The sequence below is a fragment of the Balaenoptera ricei genome, chromosome 15 (genome assembly GCF_028023285.1).
Source record: "Balaenoptera ricei isolate mBalRic1 chromosome 15, mBalRic1.hap2, whole genome shotgun sequence".
NCBI lineage: Eukaryota > Metazoa > Chordata > Mammalia > Artiodactyla > Balaenopteridae > Balaenoptera > Balaenoptera ricei.
In genome coordinates, this window is record NC_082653.1 from 52,353,476 (window position 1) to 52,366,589 (window position 13,114).

Genomic DNA, 13,114 nt, shown 5'->3' on the forward strand with positions numbered 1-13,114 from the left:
AATAGCAGCAGCAAATGAAATCCACATTTCTGGTCAGGCAGAATTCAAAGCTCCCGGATATAAAGGTGATAAAACACCTCTTTCTGGGACTTCCCTGGTGGTCCAGTGGTTAAGACTCAGCACTCCCAGTGCAGGGGGCAGAGGTTTGATCCCTGATTAGGGAACTAAGATCCTGCATGCTGCATGGCGTGGCCAAAAAAGAAAAACAAAAAACAAACACCTCTTTATAAAATGTGTCTAGCCAAGGAGCAGCCCAACACTCATAAACACTTCCAGTGTTTTTCTGGTTGAGAGGTTTTGGAGCTGTGACTTTGGGAATGAAACCAAAACATTTTTTAGACAATAATGTTTAATTACCTCACAACTGAAGCTGCCTTTGGGGCCAAGGGACAGGAAGGAGGCAGCGAACCCAACACTCGAGCTGCACTCTAATCCTAGGTTTATTCAACACAATTCTTTTCTCTACACAACAAAGTACAAACACAATATTATCTAAAATGCTACAAAGTTACAAAACTCAAAACAGAAAATGTATAGTACTGACTGTACAATAAAAGCCAAAAAAGCAATGTACACGTTGCCAAGGTAACCTGCACAATCACCATGAATACCAACACAACGGGGGGTTCTGTAATGACCCGACAGAGCTGGCTTTCAACTTACCAGTTTCAGAGAGAAAGGGAGATGTGGGTTTGTGGGTTTGTGTGTCTGTGTGTGTGCACGCACATGAGTACATGTGAAAAGAACCATTTTGGGTATTTGGCCCTAGAGGTCAGAAGAGGACTCGAGCAGGGGAGCAGGGCCACGCTAACAGGAATGGCAGCTGCGTAAAAGCACACCCTTTCCTGTGGGACCCTGCAGGCCAACAGGTTAGGGCACGACCAGCCCACCAGATGGGCCCCACGGCATCTGTGAAATGGGAAAACATGCTCCCAGGCTGGGGCTGTACTACTGCCTGGAGCCCCCTGCTCATCCCTGCTGGCTTTGCCACTAAACTGACTCTTAGGAACTAGAAATGTGGAAGCTTTCTAGCCAGAAAACTGGAGGGCATCTTTATAAGCACGACCCCAAACCAACAACACTCCTGCAGCCGGAACCCTGCCGCCAGGGGAAATGTAGCAATTAACTGCCTTCACCTCCGAAGCCTGCCCCTGAGTGAAGGATTTCTTTCCTACCGATCCTCCTTCTGCTAGGAAAGTGACAAAAGTTGAGTTGGATGGGATACAAGTCACAGGGCAGAGCTTCGGTGGCCCTGCTTATCGGGAGGAGTTGGAGCTGGAGCGGCTCCTGTGGCGGCGGCGGCCAGGGGAGCGGGATCGCCGGCGCACGGGGGACCTGCGCCGAGGGGAACGTGACCTGTGGGAAGAGGAGAAACCACATCAGACACGAAACCCACGCCCCGGGAGCAGCTCCGCTTCTGGGACCGCAGGGGTAAAGCTGCCTTCTTTCGGGAACAATTCTACACAGCTTCACACTCCAACACTCCAGTCAGGACAGCTCCCTTTGGATGTCACTGACACAGAACCCTTGGGAGACACACAGATGTTCTGGAGACCAAAGGTATGACCCTAGGCGCTCTCCTCTTCTTCAAGGGCTGTGCAAAGTGCAGCCTGACACCACTAGCAGAGAACGGCCTGACACTGGCCTCTGCCAAGGGTGTTATGTTAGCCTCTCCCCTACTCCTCTGACCCTTCGGTTTTCTCATGGAGGGAGGGGAGGGGCCACACCTCCCGAGGGTCCCTCAATCAGGCAGCTCTTCCTTTCCCCAGCTGGAAAGAACACGATGAGCTCTGAAGGTTGCCTGTGCCAATGCTGCTTTCCCACTCCCATCATGAGGCACAGGGGACAGGCAGGGCTGGACAAGTTCCCAAAGTCATCATCCTCACTTTATGTTTGTAAATAAGATAAACGGAAACTGGCCCTAATCAGTCCCCTGTGAGACCCCAAAGTGATTCACCTTCTCCTCATCCGTGGGGGTGACCTGCGCCACATGGGAGGCGGTGGCAGCATTCTCCTGGGAGGGCTGAATCGCCTGGGGGGTGGCCGAGGCCAGGGGGCCAGCACAGCAGTGGCAGTGATCTCCTGGCCATCGATTTGTCCTGTTGAAAAAACGATAAAGTCACAAAATATCTAACAAGCACCTACCCTGGGCCAGGCCCAATGCCAGCTATGGGCATACCATGGTGAGTGAGACACAGAGGAGCCTGGGGGGACAAGGACAAACTACTCTGGTCACAGAACCTCATAATTACTGTTATTGGAGGTTTCAAGAAAACTACCAGGAAGCAGGGAACCTAATGGGGGACTCATCTTAGTGCATTGGGATAGCCTTCCACGGGAAGCACCATCCAAGTCAACACCTAAAGAACAGCCTGGAATTCGCTAAGTGAGGGGAAGAGCTGTGCCCCCGCCCTGAGCTGGAAGGTGGTATTGCACTTGAACTTCCTTCTTAAGAGCAATGTGAAGGGGGCACTGCAGTGAGGAGACCTGGCAGGGGGCTTTGGCAGGACTGAGATGGGGGTGAAACATAAGAACTCAAGGGATAACGGGGAGGTACAATCACCGGAGCTTGGTGATGGATCAGGTGAGCAAGCCCAGGGGTGGGGTGAAGGATGATCAGCACCAGGGTTTTGGATGAGCTGTGATCTCCTGAGAGGTGCAGCCCGAGAGGAAGAAGGGACTTCTGGGGTGGGGAACAAAATGAAAGGATGTTCAGGAGTTGTCAAGTCTGTCTAAAGAGTTTGAAAAAAGTGCCTCAGGGAGGTGAGTCTGCGTGCAGCAAGTACTAAAACCACACGTGTGAATGAAATCGTAGAATGGGAAGGGGAGGCAGATCAGAATGGAGGCACAAGGAAACTGCAGGACCTCAGGGAAAGAAAGAGCAAAGAAAACTGAGGCACAGACCCAAGAATCCCAGGGGATAAGGCACCCCAATCCAGTCCAGGGACTGCTCAGGGGACCAAGCACAGCCCGTGTACCCCCAAAGGGTGGAGGGTCTTCTATCTTCTCAGCTCCTACTTTCAAGGGAACTTCTGAGGTACTAAGGTGACTCAGGAATTTGGACCTATGTTCAGAACATACTTGAAATGCTCAATTTAAGTAAACACGGCTTAAGGTGGCCCTGGCCCATGGCCAAAAGCCAGTCCAAATCAGGGATTTCACAGGCACTAGGTAACAACAGAGACAAAGTCATCCTCTGGCTAGCTGCCAGTAAAGGCCAAGCCCTCCCACTTTCTTTCTGGAGACAGTGTGGAGCTGTTCCATTCAGTGGTGCACAGCACAATATGGGGACACACAGAAAAGTCCTACCAGAATCTTAAGACAACGTGGAATATTTATAATCACACACATCCTGAATGTGCTCAAGTCTCCTAAATTTTTAGCAAGTGTTCAGACTCTATCAAATACACAAGATCAACAGTCTCTAAAACAAAGGCGTGACTCAACAAAGCCAAGAGCTGATATGTGCAGAGGGATGGATCATAGTTTATGCTTAACTCCTAAAACACTCCAGAGGGATTTAAGTAGATTGAAAGAGTTGTACCTAAGTACCAAGGAAAATTTTGTAGTATACAAACTCTACCAGAGCTCAAGGGCAATTATCCAAAGACCTGTGAGGCTATTTATCAAATGTATAAGAGGGCCTCCAAGGATGCCAAGATTCTAAGGGTTTCAGACTCTCCTTCCCACTTGGCGTGGCAGCCCACACAGTGCTGTGGGCAGTCCCGGCTCAGCTCCAGCTGCCTGGAGTACAGCAGCAGTGAGCTGGGGCACAGACAAATCCCATATTCCTTCAAATGCAGACTATTCGAAATTTGAAGCTATTCACAAGCGTTCAAAGGTTGACAACTCGTTCTACCCAATAAAAAGTGGCTATGGGAAATGGGTAAAATTTGTGAATTCAGCAAAGTTATCCTAAAAATGCTGAAATGTTAACAAAAGACAAAATGATTCAGGGCTTCCGTAGTGGCTCAGTGGTTAAGAATCTGCCTGCCAATGCAGGGGACACGGGTTTGAGCCCAGGTCCAGGAAGATCCCACATGCCGCAGAGCAACTAAGCCCATGTGCCACAACTACTGAGCCTGCGAGTCACCACTACTGAGCCCGTGCTCTGCAACAAGAGAAGCCACCGCAATGAGAAGTCCACACACAGCAACGAAGACCCAATGCAGCCAAAAAAAAAAAAAAAAAGAGAGAGAGAGAAAATGACTCAGAGAGGATTAAAGAAAACATTTCCATATAAAAATGATGCTTCGTTATATTCATAATATACTCCTTGTGGGGGGGGGAACCGTTCATTTGATCCTTAAACTTTAACAGATTGATATTCATATTTGATGAATTTTTTTCAAGAATCATGCTCCACAAAACATGTTTTTGGTAAACACACACCCACTGAGTAAGAACTGGAACCTTGAAAGAGCTCCAGGGAGATTCTTTCATGCAGCCAGGTTGAAAGTCGTTTTTTTTTTCCCCCCAAAGGAACTCCTTTATTTATTTATTTATTTATTTATTTTTGGCTGTGTTGGGTCTTCGTTTCTGTGCAAAGGCTTTCTCTAGTTGCGGCGAGCAGGGTCCACTCTTCATCGCGGCCTCTCTTGTTGCGGAGCACAGGCTCCAGACGCGCAGGCTCAGTAGTTGTGGCTCACGGGCCTAGTTGCTCCGCGGCATGTGGGATCTTCCCAGACCAGGGCTCGTACCCGTGTCCCCTGCACTGGCAGGCAGATTCTCAACCACTGTGCCACCAGCGAAGCCCGGAAGTCGGTTTTAAACACACTACGCGTGGTGGGTAGCTGGTCTTGGACAGGGGACAAAGAAACAGGGGTTCAGAGGGGAGCTGGCAGGGCTTAACTCACCTCCGTCCATGTGCTTCAGCGCCTTCTCGGCCTCATCTGGATTCTCAAACTCCACATATGCATAGCCTTTAGACAGATGGGGGTGCATCCTTTCTACAGGCATGTCAATCATTTTAATTTTCCCATAGGTGGAGAATATCTCCATGATATGATCCTAGGGAGAAAGAAGGGTCACTAATGCTCACCCACTAATCACTTGTGTAAGAGTCAGAGAACCCACCACACAATGACTACAACCTTGGAACCTGGGGGTAAATCTCCTAAACACATACATATAATATATTCCATTAAAATGAATTAACCAGTGCTCTACTTGGTCACACATCACCAAGTCAGCCCTCCGAAATGCTACATTCTAAGTTCACCTTCTGGCAGAGGCTTGCTTCTTCAGTTTTCCACTTTGAAAATTTGCAAAAGAGACGCACCCCACTGTCCACTGGACAGAAACAGGATTCCTCACCTTGGTCACATTCCTGGTGAGCCTTCCAATGTGCACTTTGGTGGGTTTAGGGGAAGGGCTCCGCCTTTTCCTTTCCTTTTCATCTCTTTTGGGTGGTTTGGATCTGATTGAAAAAAATTAAAAATCCTATTAAGACAGTAAAACTCCTTTTTTGGTCTATTTTTATAATAACTACGGTAACTTTACAGCCCCCGGTTTGTTAATTTAGGTCCCCAGATAATTCACAGGTTTTGGGGGAGAGCCCCCAAACCAATTACTCCCGGGTGGAGAAGTGGTGCTGGAAGGGAGCTCACTTGGAGCGGGAACGCCGCCTGTTGTCATGCCTGCGCCGAGAAGGACTCGGAGAGCCAGAGGAGCTGCTGGAGCTGGAGCTGCGGGATGTGCTGGAACTTCCTGAGCGGCTTGATGCTGAAGATGAGCTGGAGCCGCTGCTGGAGCCCGTGCTGGTGCTGGAGCCCGAGCTGGAGGTAGAGCTGGACCGCGACCTGAGGGGCAAGAGGGAGGGGGTCACAGACAAGTGGTGGGAGCAGCATTTCTTCACTGAACAGACAAGCCTGCAGATGCTCCCAAGAGGAACCGCTGGCCTCGTATTTTCAAGCCCCACTGCTTTCCCCAGCGGGGCAAACACTGACATCCTCCGATCCCAGCCCTAAGCCAAAGCCCTTGGTAGGGACAGAAAACAGCATACATATTGTGCAGTGATAGGGAAGGAAGAACGAGCTGCTTCCGAGCTACACAGAAGCCTTGCCTACTGGGAGGTAAAAGAGGAGCCTGGCAAGTCAGAGCCACCAACTCAGCTTGGAAGGCAGCTACTGACTGATGCAGGCTGGTTTTCAACAGAAGGAAAAGGAAGCTCCAGGCTAGGGCAATCCAATCACAACTCCAAATCAAAAGCACTTGAGAGAAACACATACCCCAAGATGTCCCATTCCTTAACATCTCTAGAAAAGAAAAAATCCCAACACCATCTCTGTATATAATCAGAGCAAACCCCAAACCAGTTTGCCGTAAATTAGAGTCTCTATTAAAAATCTGAGTGTGTTTCCTTTATAAGAAGACAGAGCACTCTGCGGGCTCTTTGGGAAGGAAGAGGGACGTGGCTGTGGACACGAGGCCCTGGCAATGTTCTAACCCGTCAGCCCCACCTGGTGCTGCTGCTACCACTGGAAGCGCTGCGCCTCTTTCGAGTTTTATCCCTGCCACGATCCTTCTCGCTTGACTCCTTGGTGGCCCCCTTATCTTTAGAGCGATCCTTGGACTTCTCATCAGAGCGGTCTTTGCGTTTGGTAGGAGAAGGAGCCCTGGATAGTGAGGAAGAGTATGAGATTACATGCCCCTTTGACTGAACCCTGAAACAACAGCACAACCCCAAAGGGCTACACAAATCCCAGGCAATCACAGAGCAAAATGATCTGTGGCTTAGGACACTTGCACTGTAAAATTCAAGACATTTCCAATTTTCCCCTTTCTGAGGGTCCCTAGCAATGAGCACCCCCAAAGTAGCACTAGAAAAATCTAACAGAAGGATTACCTAGTGCTGGACTTTTTATTATTTTCTTTGACTCCTAGCAAGCTCTTCTTTTTCACTCCTGATAAATCCATTCTCCCCTTCTGAGGTGTTCAAAGCAGCAATGGCGGCCTCACTTATCTGAACTCTCACTTCTAACTTGAGTCTGAGAAACGATCCCTAATCGATTGCAATTTACGCCAAAGTGCAGCCTAATAACAAGATAAAAGGATTTACAGAGTAAATTGGCAAGGCAACATATCTACTTTGCAGTCAAAAGCTGAGCACAGGAGAAGGCAGCAAGGAACACAGTAAGCAGCAAGCATCCACAAAGCCAGGAACACACGGGGGACCAGCACTGTTTCCTCAGGGGGGATCCCGCCCCCACAGGAGGCACAGGTAGAACCATCACCTCAGCTTGTCTTTTTCTTAAGGAACGGTGTGGATGGTGGTGTCCTGTTATTTTACAGGCGGTACAATACCCGTTTTTCATTCGTAAGTTTGATGATGAGCCCTCCACAGTCCTTTAGAAATACTACAGCACCACATTTGCATGCAGAACAGAGAAAAACCCAACTGATAGGATTAGATTTCTTGTTTCATTGCTGTAATCTTTGTAGGATACATTGAATATATGATATGACTGGAAGCAAAAACCATTTCAAAAGTGACTGGTACCAGCATCAAAATATTTAATACCCAAACACAAACAAATGAAACGTCCCCCATGAACATTTAAAAAGCAGTAAAATAAGCCGTTAAAGAGTAGTCATTGTAAACATTGACTAATGTTAATGATACACATATGAAAGTGTTATGGGGGAAGTATACCAAAGTCTGCAACTTACTTTGAAATGCAAGAAAAAATAAGATTGATGGGTGGCTAGATATAAATAAAACAAATGTAACAGAAACGTGTAGAATCTAGGTGGTGGTGACGTGGCTATTCAATGCACAAAATTTTTTCAACTTTTCTGTATGTTCACATTTTTTCAAAAATAAAATGTTGGAGGGAAAAAAGTAGACATTGGAATTGGATGAATTACCACATGTAAGGGTTTAGCCAAGTACCTGGACTGCAGCATGTACTCAGTGAACAAGCATTAGTAAATATTACTCAAGAACAAACAATTAATTATGTGCCCCGTTTCCTCGGGACTGTTGTCTTTAGTATTTCCAGTGAGGTTTTGTACAGTCTGCTTGAGTTGCAAGCAAAGATCTCGGGATGTCAGCCTCAACTACCTCTAGCTCACCTTCCTGTAAGTAACTTGGACACAGCACACCAATCGGGATCCTGTTTCCATGTGAATAGTGCTGCCAAAATGTTGGATAAACATTCTGACTGAAGAAAAGAGTGCCCAGCTTTGGACATGCAAGTGAAAGTACAAAAGAGAATATCACCTTTGCTGCTCTTTTCCAGGGCTATAAAGTTTTTTAAGATGTTTTGCCTTAAAATAATAAGGTACTATAGACACCCAGCAGGCAACATTGGATAAGGTTAGTGTCCTTGGACAATCAGTGAGTATAATTCAATGGTTAAGAGTCTGGAGTCAGCCTGCCTGGGTTTGATTCAAAGCTCTGTTGTGTGACCTTGGACAAATCACTTAACCTTTCTGAGCCTCAAGTTCTCATCAGCAGTACAGTGACAACAGACAGTTCCTATACCTCATAGTTATCAGGAACATAAACCAAATTAACCCATAAAGGAGTTAATCTGGCACCTAGTCAAGGCTCAATAAACTTTCGCTAATGTTAGAAGAGAGGCTCTGGAGGCTCTTCTCCCACATAAACTCTTGACTCTAAAGTCACACACAGTCTCTGAATGCTCAACAGGGGTCCCTGGACTGCCCCCATTAGGGTCAACAAGAGCAGCACTGTCCAATAGAAAGAGTGCCAGCTACAAGAGTACTCTAAAATTTTCTAGTAGCTGCATTACAAACAATCTTGGTTAACAGATAAAATTAACTATTAGTAATATATTTATTTGACAGGCTACACACCAAGTATTATCTTTTCACCAATCAGTATACAAATTCATTAATAAAATGTCTACACCTCCCCATACTAAGTCTTTGAAACACCTCAATTTGAACTAGGTATATTTCAAGTACTCAATAGCCACGTGTGGCCAATGGCTACCTTACTGACCAATTGGCCCAGAATGCAGATTCCTGGGCCCCACCGCCTTCCTAAAGATCTGCCCTAATGTACTTTGTGAAAACAAGCACCACCGGTTATTCTTAAAACGCTAAAAAATTAAGAACCACAGAGTAAGTGAACGCTTTGCTGGGTGTGGCCTGAGTACTAGAAAGCAAAGGTTGAGGTTCTCTGTTTACACAAGTTCAGGTAACAGCACAGGACCTTGATTACCTCCCCCATCCTCCGGAAAGGTGCGCGTCCAACAGCCAGAAAGAGGAGAGAACAATTAGTTAAATCTCGAGTAGATGGCGTTTCAGCTCATATCTTCAGAGCACCTTCCCCATTTAAAAGTACATTTTAGGCACAATTCATGCGAAATAAAGAGAAAAAGCCACGCCTCTCCATCGATTTTAGCCTTCCCGTATCCTCCCTTCTGGAGATTACCCGTCAAACTGAGCTCCAAGACATTAGGGGCCTATCCCCAAGGACTAGCACCGAGAACGGCACACAGGAACTCGGCAGACGTTCGTGGAGTCGATGTTTGAATTAATGGCTTCGAAGGGAGGGTCAGTCGGTCACCCAGGGCATCCCAGAAAGCAACTCCGCACCCACCGGCACCGGCCCCACACGCGACCAAGCCGCCCCCCGTCCGCGTTCACTCACAACTCCCCAGTCCAGGCGCCGGGCCGCGAGCACTTCCAGGGTAGGGCCCGGCGTTGCGGGCCTGGGTCTCCAGCCCGGCGAGAGGGCCCCGAGGGCGGAGGCCGAGTTTCCGGCTGCTCCGAATTCCGGGGGCCTCACTGGGCCCGCCGCAGAGGCGGACGAAGCGAGGGCGCCCTTCCGCCCGGCGCGGCCCCGACCACTTCCGGGCCGCGGCCTCGGCGCCTCCCACTCAGCCCGCCCCGAGCCACACTCTTTATTCTCAAACCCTGTGCCGCGCCGCTAGGCCGCCGTTGTCACCGCGTGGCCGAGGAGCAGGCCGGCTCCACGATGCGCCCCGCCGAGCCTGGCGGGCGGCCCCCGAAGCTTGGATGGGGTCGGATTCCCCCTACTTACATCTTCCCGCCGCCACGACCTCCTCCCGCTCTCCTCAGTCTCTGAGGCGGGCGCCGCTCTGGCGTCAGGATTAGGGAGCGGGAAGACACCGTCGTCCGGCGCGCAGCGATGACGTAGACCGCCTCAGCCAATGGCCGCGAGCGAGGAGAAGGTTAAAGGGCCAAGGCCTCTTTGGGGAGAGACGCGTCGGGGCGCTTATACTCTGTCTCCCTCTCTGGAGGGGCGTCTGGGGCTGCCCCGGGCTAGCTGCACCCCTCATGGGGCCGGCAAACTGGCAGCTCTCTGGGGCTGGGGGGGCTGCGCTGTGTGGGCAGCTCGCGGGCCGGCGCGGAGTGGGTTAAAGGAGCCGCGGCCCCGCCCCTATCCGTGCGCACGCGCACCGGGCTCCCGGCGTGCCTCCCGGCGTGCCTCCCGGCGTGCCAAGGTACTTGGCTCCAGACCCCGCAGCTTCGCGCTGGGAGAGGCCGGGCGGCGGGGTTAGGGGAGGGGTGCGCAGGTGCTGCGGCCTTTGGCGGCCGGCCGTGGGGACCCGCATCGCGGAGGCGGCTCAGCGGGCCGGGCCCATTGCGGGGATGGGTTCTTGCGATTACCACTTGTGGTGTGAGGGGTGACCGTGTAGACTCAGCTTGTGCGCCGGCGGAATTCGGCCTGGTGGGCAAGACGGGGTTGTGCAGCCACAACGCACGGGCAGCAAACTGCAGAGTAGAAGATAATGTGCAGAAAGGGAGGCGCTTCCGAGGAGGTGACACTGCAGCTGAGACCAGAGTGGAAGGGCGCGCCCGGCAGAGGGAACAGCTGGTGCGAAGGCGCGGAGGCTCGCTGGAAGAAGCCAGGGCTAGGAAGGTGGAGTTTAGCGTTGGACGGAACAGGAAAGATGTGCAAGATACGGCGCCATGGCGTCATCCCCTGGCCGGTGGACGGTGCAAGCGGGGAGGCACTGTCAGAGCCTTCTGACGAAGGCAGGAGGGTGAGGGTTAGAGGCCCAGGACCAGGCAGGAGGCTGTCGGAGTAAACCGGCACTGAGGGCATCAGGGCTTGCAGGTTTGTTTACCGCCATGTCCCTCTTCTTCCCGCTCTGTGCCTGGTAAGCAGTCAATGCTGCGTGACTGTTAGTTGGGGGCAGGGAAGGTGCATCCCCGTCCCAGACGCCGTGTGAACAGGTGGGTGTCCCAAGGAAGAGAAGGGAACAGATCCAAGGTGCTGATTTGGGGCGAAGGAACCAATGAGGCTTGGAGATGGATGAAATGTCAGGGGAAAGGACAGGAGAGTCCAGGATGCGCCTTAGTGGCCCCGATGGATGGGTATACCTACCTGTATTTGTAGTCTGCAGGTCATTGCTTTGTGCTTCATGTGGTTTTCCCAGCCAGTGGATAGTGACTCCCTTCCTTCATCCAGTTCCTCTGGCCCTGTCCAGGGTGTCAAGTGTGCCCCTAACACCTCACCCTGGGCCGAGGGGTGTCTGAGAAGTTGGGGACCAAAGAGAGTCCTGGAGGAGCGGCCTGCCTTTTGAATCCTCTCTGCCGAGGCACCAACACACTCCTGGGGGTGGGGGTTGGCAGGCAGAGTCAGTCTGGGTCCGGGTTCTCCCTTTGCATTTAGATTTGGGGAGGAGGGGGCCTTTATCTCTGCATCACTGTCACATCTGCCATGGCCACTAATGGAGGCATAAGTGGAACAGAAGGGTAGCCCTAGCCCTGCATCAGTGAAGAGACCCAGAGGGTCGGTGTTGGGGATGGTGTGGCCTTGGTGGGCCAGGCCTGCAGCACACGGAAGTCTGTGAGGAGGCCACGGCAGCACATTGGAGCCCCACATATTCAGGGCCACGTCAGTGTGTGGCCCTGAAAGGCCCCGAATCCAGAGCCTTTGCCCAGGGACACAGTGACACCCTAGGTGGGGATGGGGCAAGCCCATGATCCCCACTGTGGTAAAAGGAGGATGGGGACACAGCCAGCTGGGCAGACAGCCCCTTCTGGTTTCAGTTTTTTTTTTTTTTTTGGCTGCTGCCACACAGCATGCGGGATCCTTAGTTCCCTGACCAGGGATTGAACCCGTGCCCCCTGCAGTGGAAGCATGGAGTCTTAAACACTGGACCACCAGGGAAGTCCCCCTTCAGTTTTTTTGTTGTTGTTAATGCTCTAAAGTAATAGAATTTGGCACGCATATAAATTTTAACACATTTCATATTAAATTTAAAAGCATGATTCATTTATGAATTTAATCAAATTTGTTTCTAAATATAATTGATTTTATTATCAAGTGTGTTATCAGCTGTTGAGCTTTAATATTTGAGCATCTTGGCTTTTGCCATTTTGAGAATCAGCAGAATGTGTTTGGAAGGAACATGAGAAAATAAAACTCTGGAGGGCCCCCGACCCCAGCCTTCCAGGAGTCCTGGGTTTCTCCCCTCCCAACCCCCAGTGCTAACCTGCTGAGGCCATGGGAATTGAGGGCCAGGGAGCTGTGGTCTTTGGGGACCTCAGGAGGTCTTTGGTCCGGGTTTGATGGATGGGGTGGGGCAGGGCTCCTTGGGACAGGGCACTGGGCAAACAAGCCCCAGGCCTGGAGCTCTACACCACAAGCATCGTGTGAGCTCTGGCCAGTGTCTTGAGCCCCCCTCCCTTTCCCCCAGGGCCGAGGGCCACCTGCTGACGATGTGGGGCTGCACTCAGTTTGAGGATATACCCACATCAAGGCAGAATATCCCCCTGCCTTTATTCTCTATGGGCCTGGAGGCCTCCACAGTGCCTGCCCTTGGAGGCTGGTAACCTGGCACACTGAAAGGGCCAGGGATGGCCTGCGTTGTGTTGGAGGTCACAGTGGGCCACACAGGAGCTTTGAGCAGGCATTGCATCCACTTGTAAACCATGTCAAGGAAGCACTTCTACCCATTGCTGACAGTCTCCGTGCCAAGGGCAGGCATGGTCTGGCCAAGTGGAAGAAAGGGGTTTGGGTGGGGTCAGGGCAGTTGTGATGTCTAGGTGACCCTGGAGGAGGCATCAGAAGAGGGGCGGGTCAAGAGGCCTGGCTTCTGTCTGTGGTGGTGAATGCCTGCAACCCCTGAAGGAGCCCAGAAGGAGGCACCCAGGAGGAGGCACT

The 13,114-nt window shown here is 51.0% G+C and overlaps 1 protein-coding gene across 4 annotated transcripts; it reads right to left on the reverse strand.

Annotated features, from left to right (window-relative positions):
* Positions 1-416: 416 nt before the first annotated feature.
* Positions 417-10,106, reverse strand: RNPS1 (RNA binding protein with serine rich domain 1). Of its 4 annotated transcripts, none has more exons than XM_059896842.1 (8): positions 10,019-10,106; positions 6,848-7,035; positions 6,462-6,617; positions 5,610-5,801; positions 5,317-5,419; positions 4,857-5,010; positions 1,958-2,099; positions 417-1,356 (listed from the first exon to the last, which is right to left on the reverse strand). In XM_059896842.1, exons 2-8 carry the CDS (start codon positions 6,916-6,918, stop codon positions 1,257-1,259), a joined length of 918 nt encoding a protein of 305 aa, XP_059752825.1. In that variant the 5' UTR covers positions 6,919-7,035; positions 10,019-10,106; the 3' UTR covers positions 417-1,256. The 4 variants fall into 4 exon arrangements, with proteins under 4 accessions (XP_059752825.1, XP_059752826.1, XP_059752827.1 ...); XM_059896843.1 differs by lacking the exon at positions 10,019-10,106 and adding an exon at positions 9,626-9,822; XM_059896844.1 differs by lacking the exon at positions 10,019-10,106 and adding an exon at positions 9,185-9,266.
* Between the last annotated feature and the right edge of the window lie 3,008 nt (positions 10,107-13,114).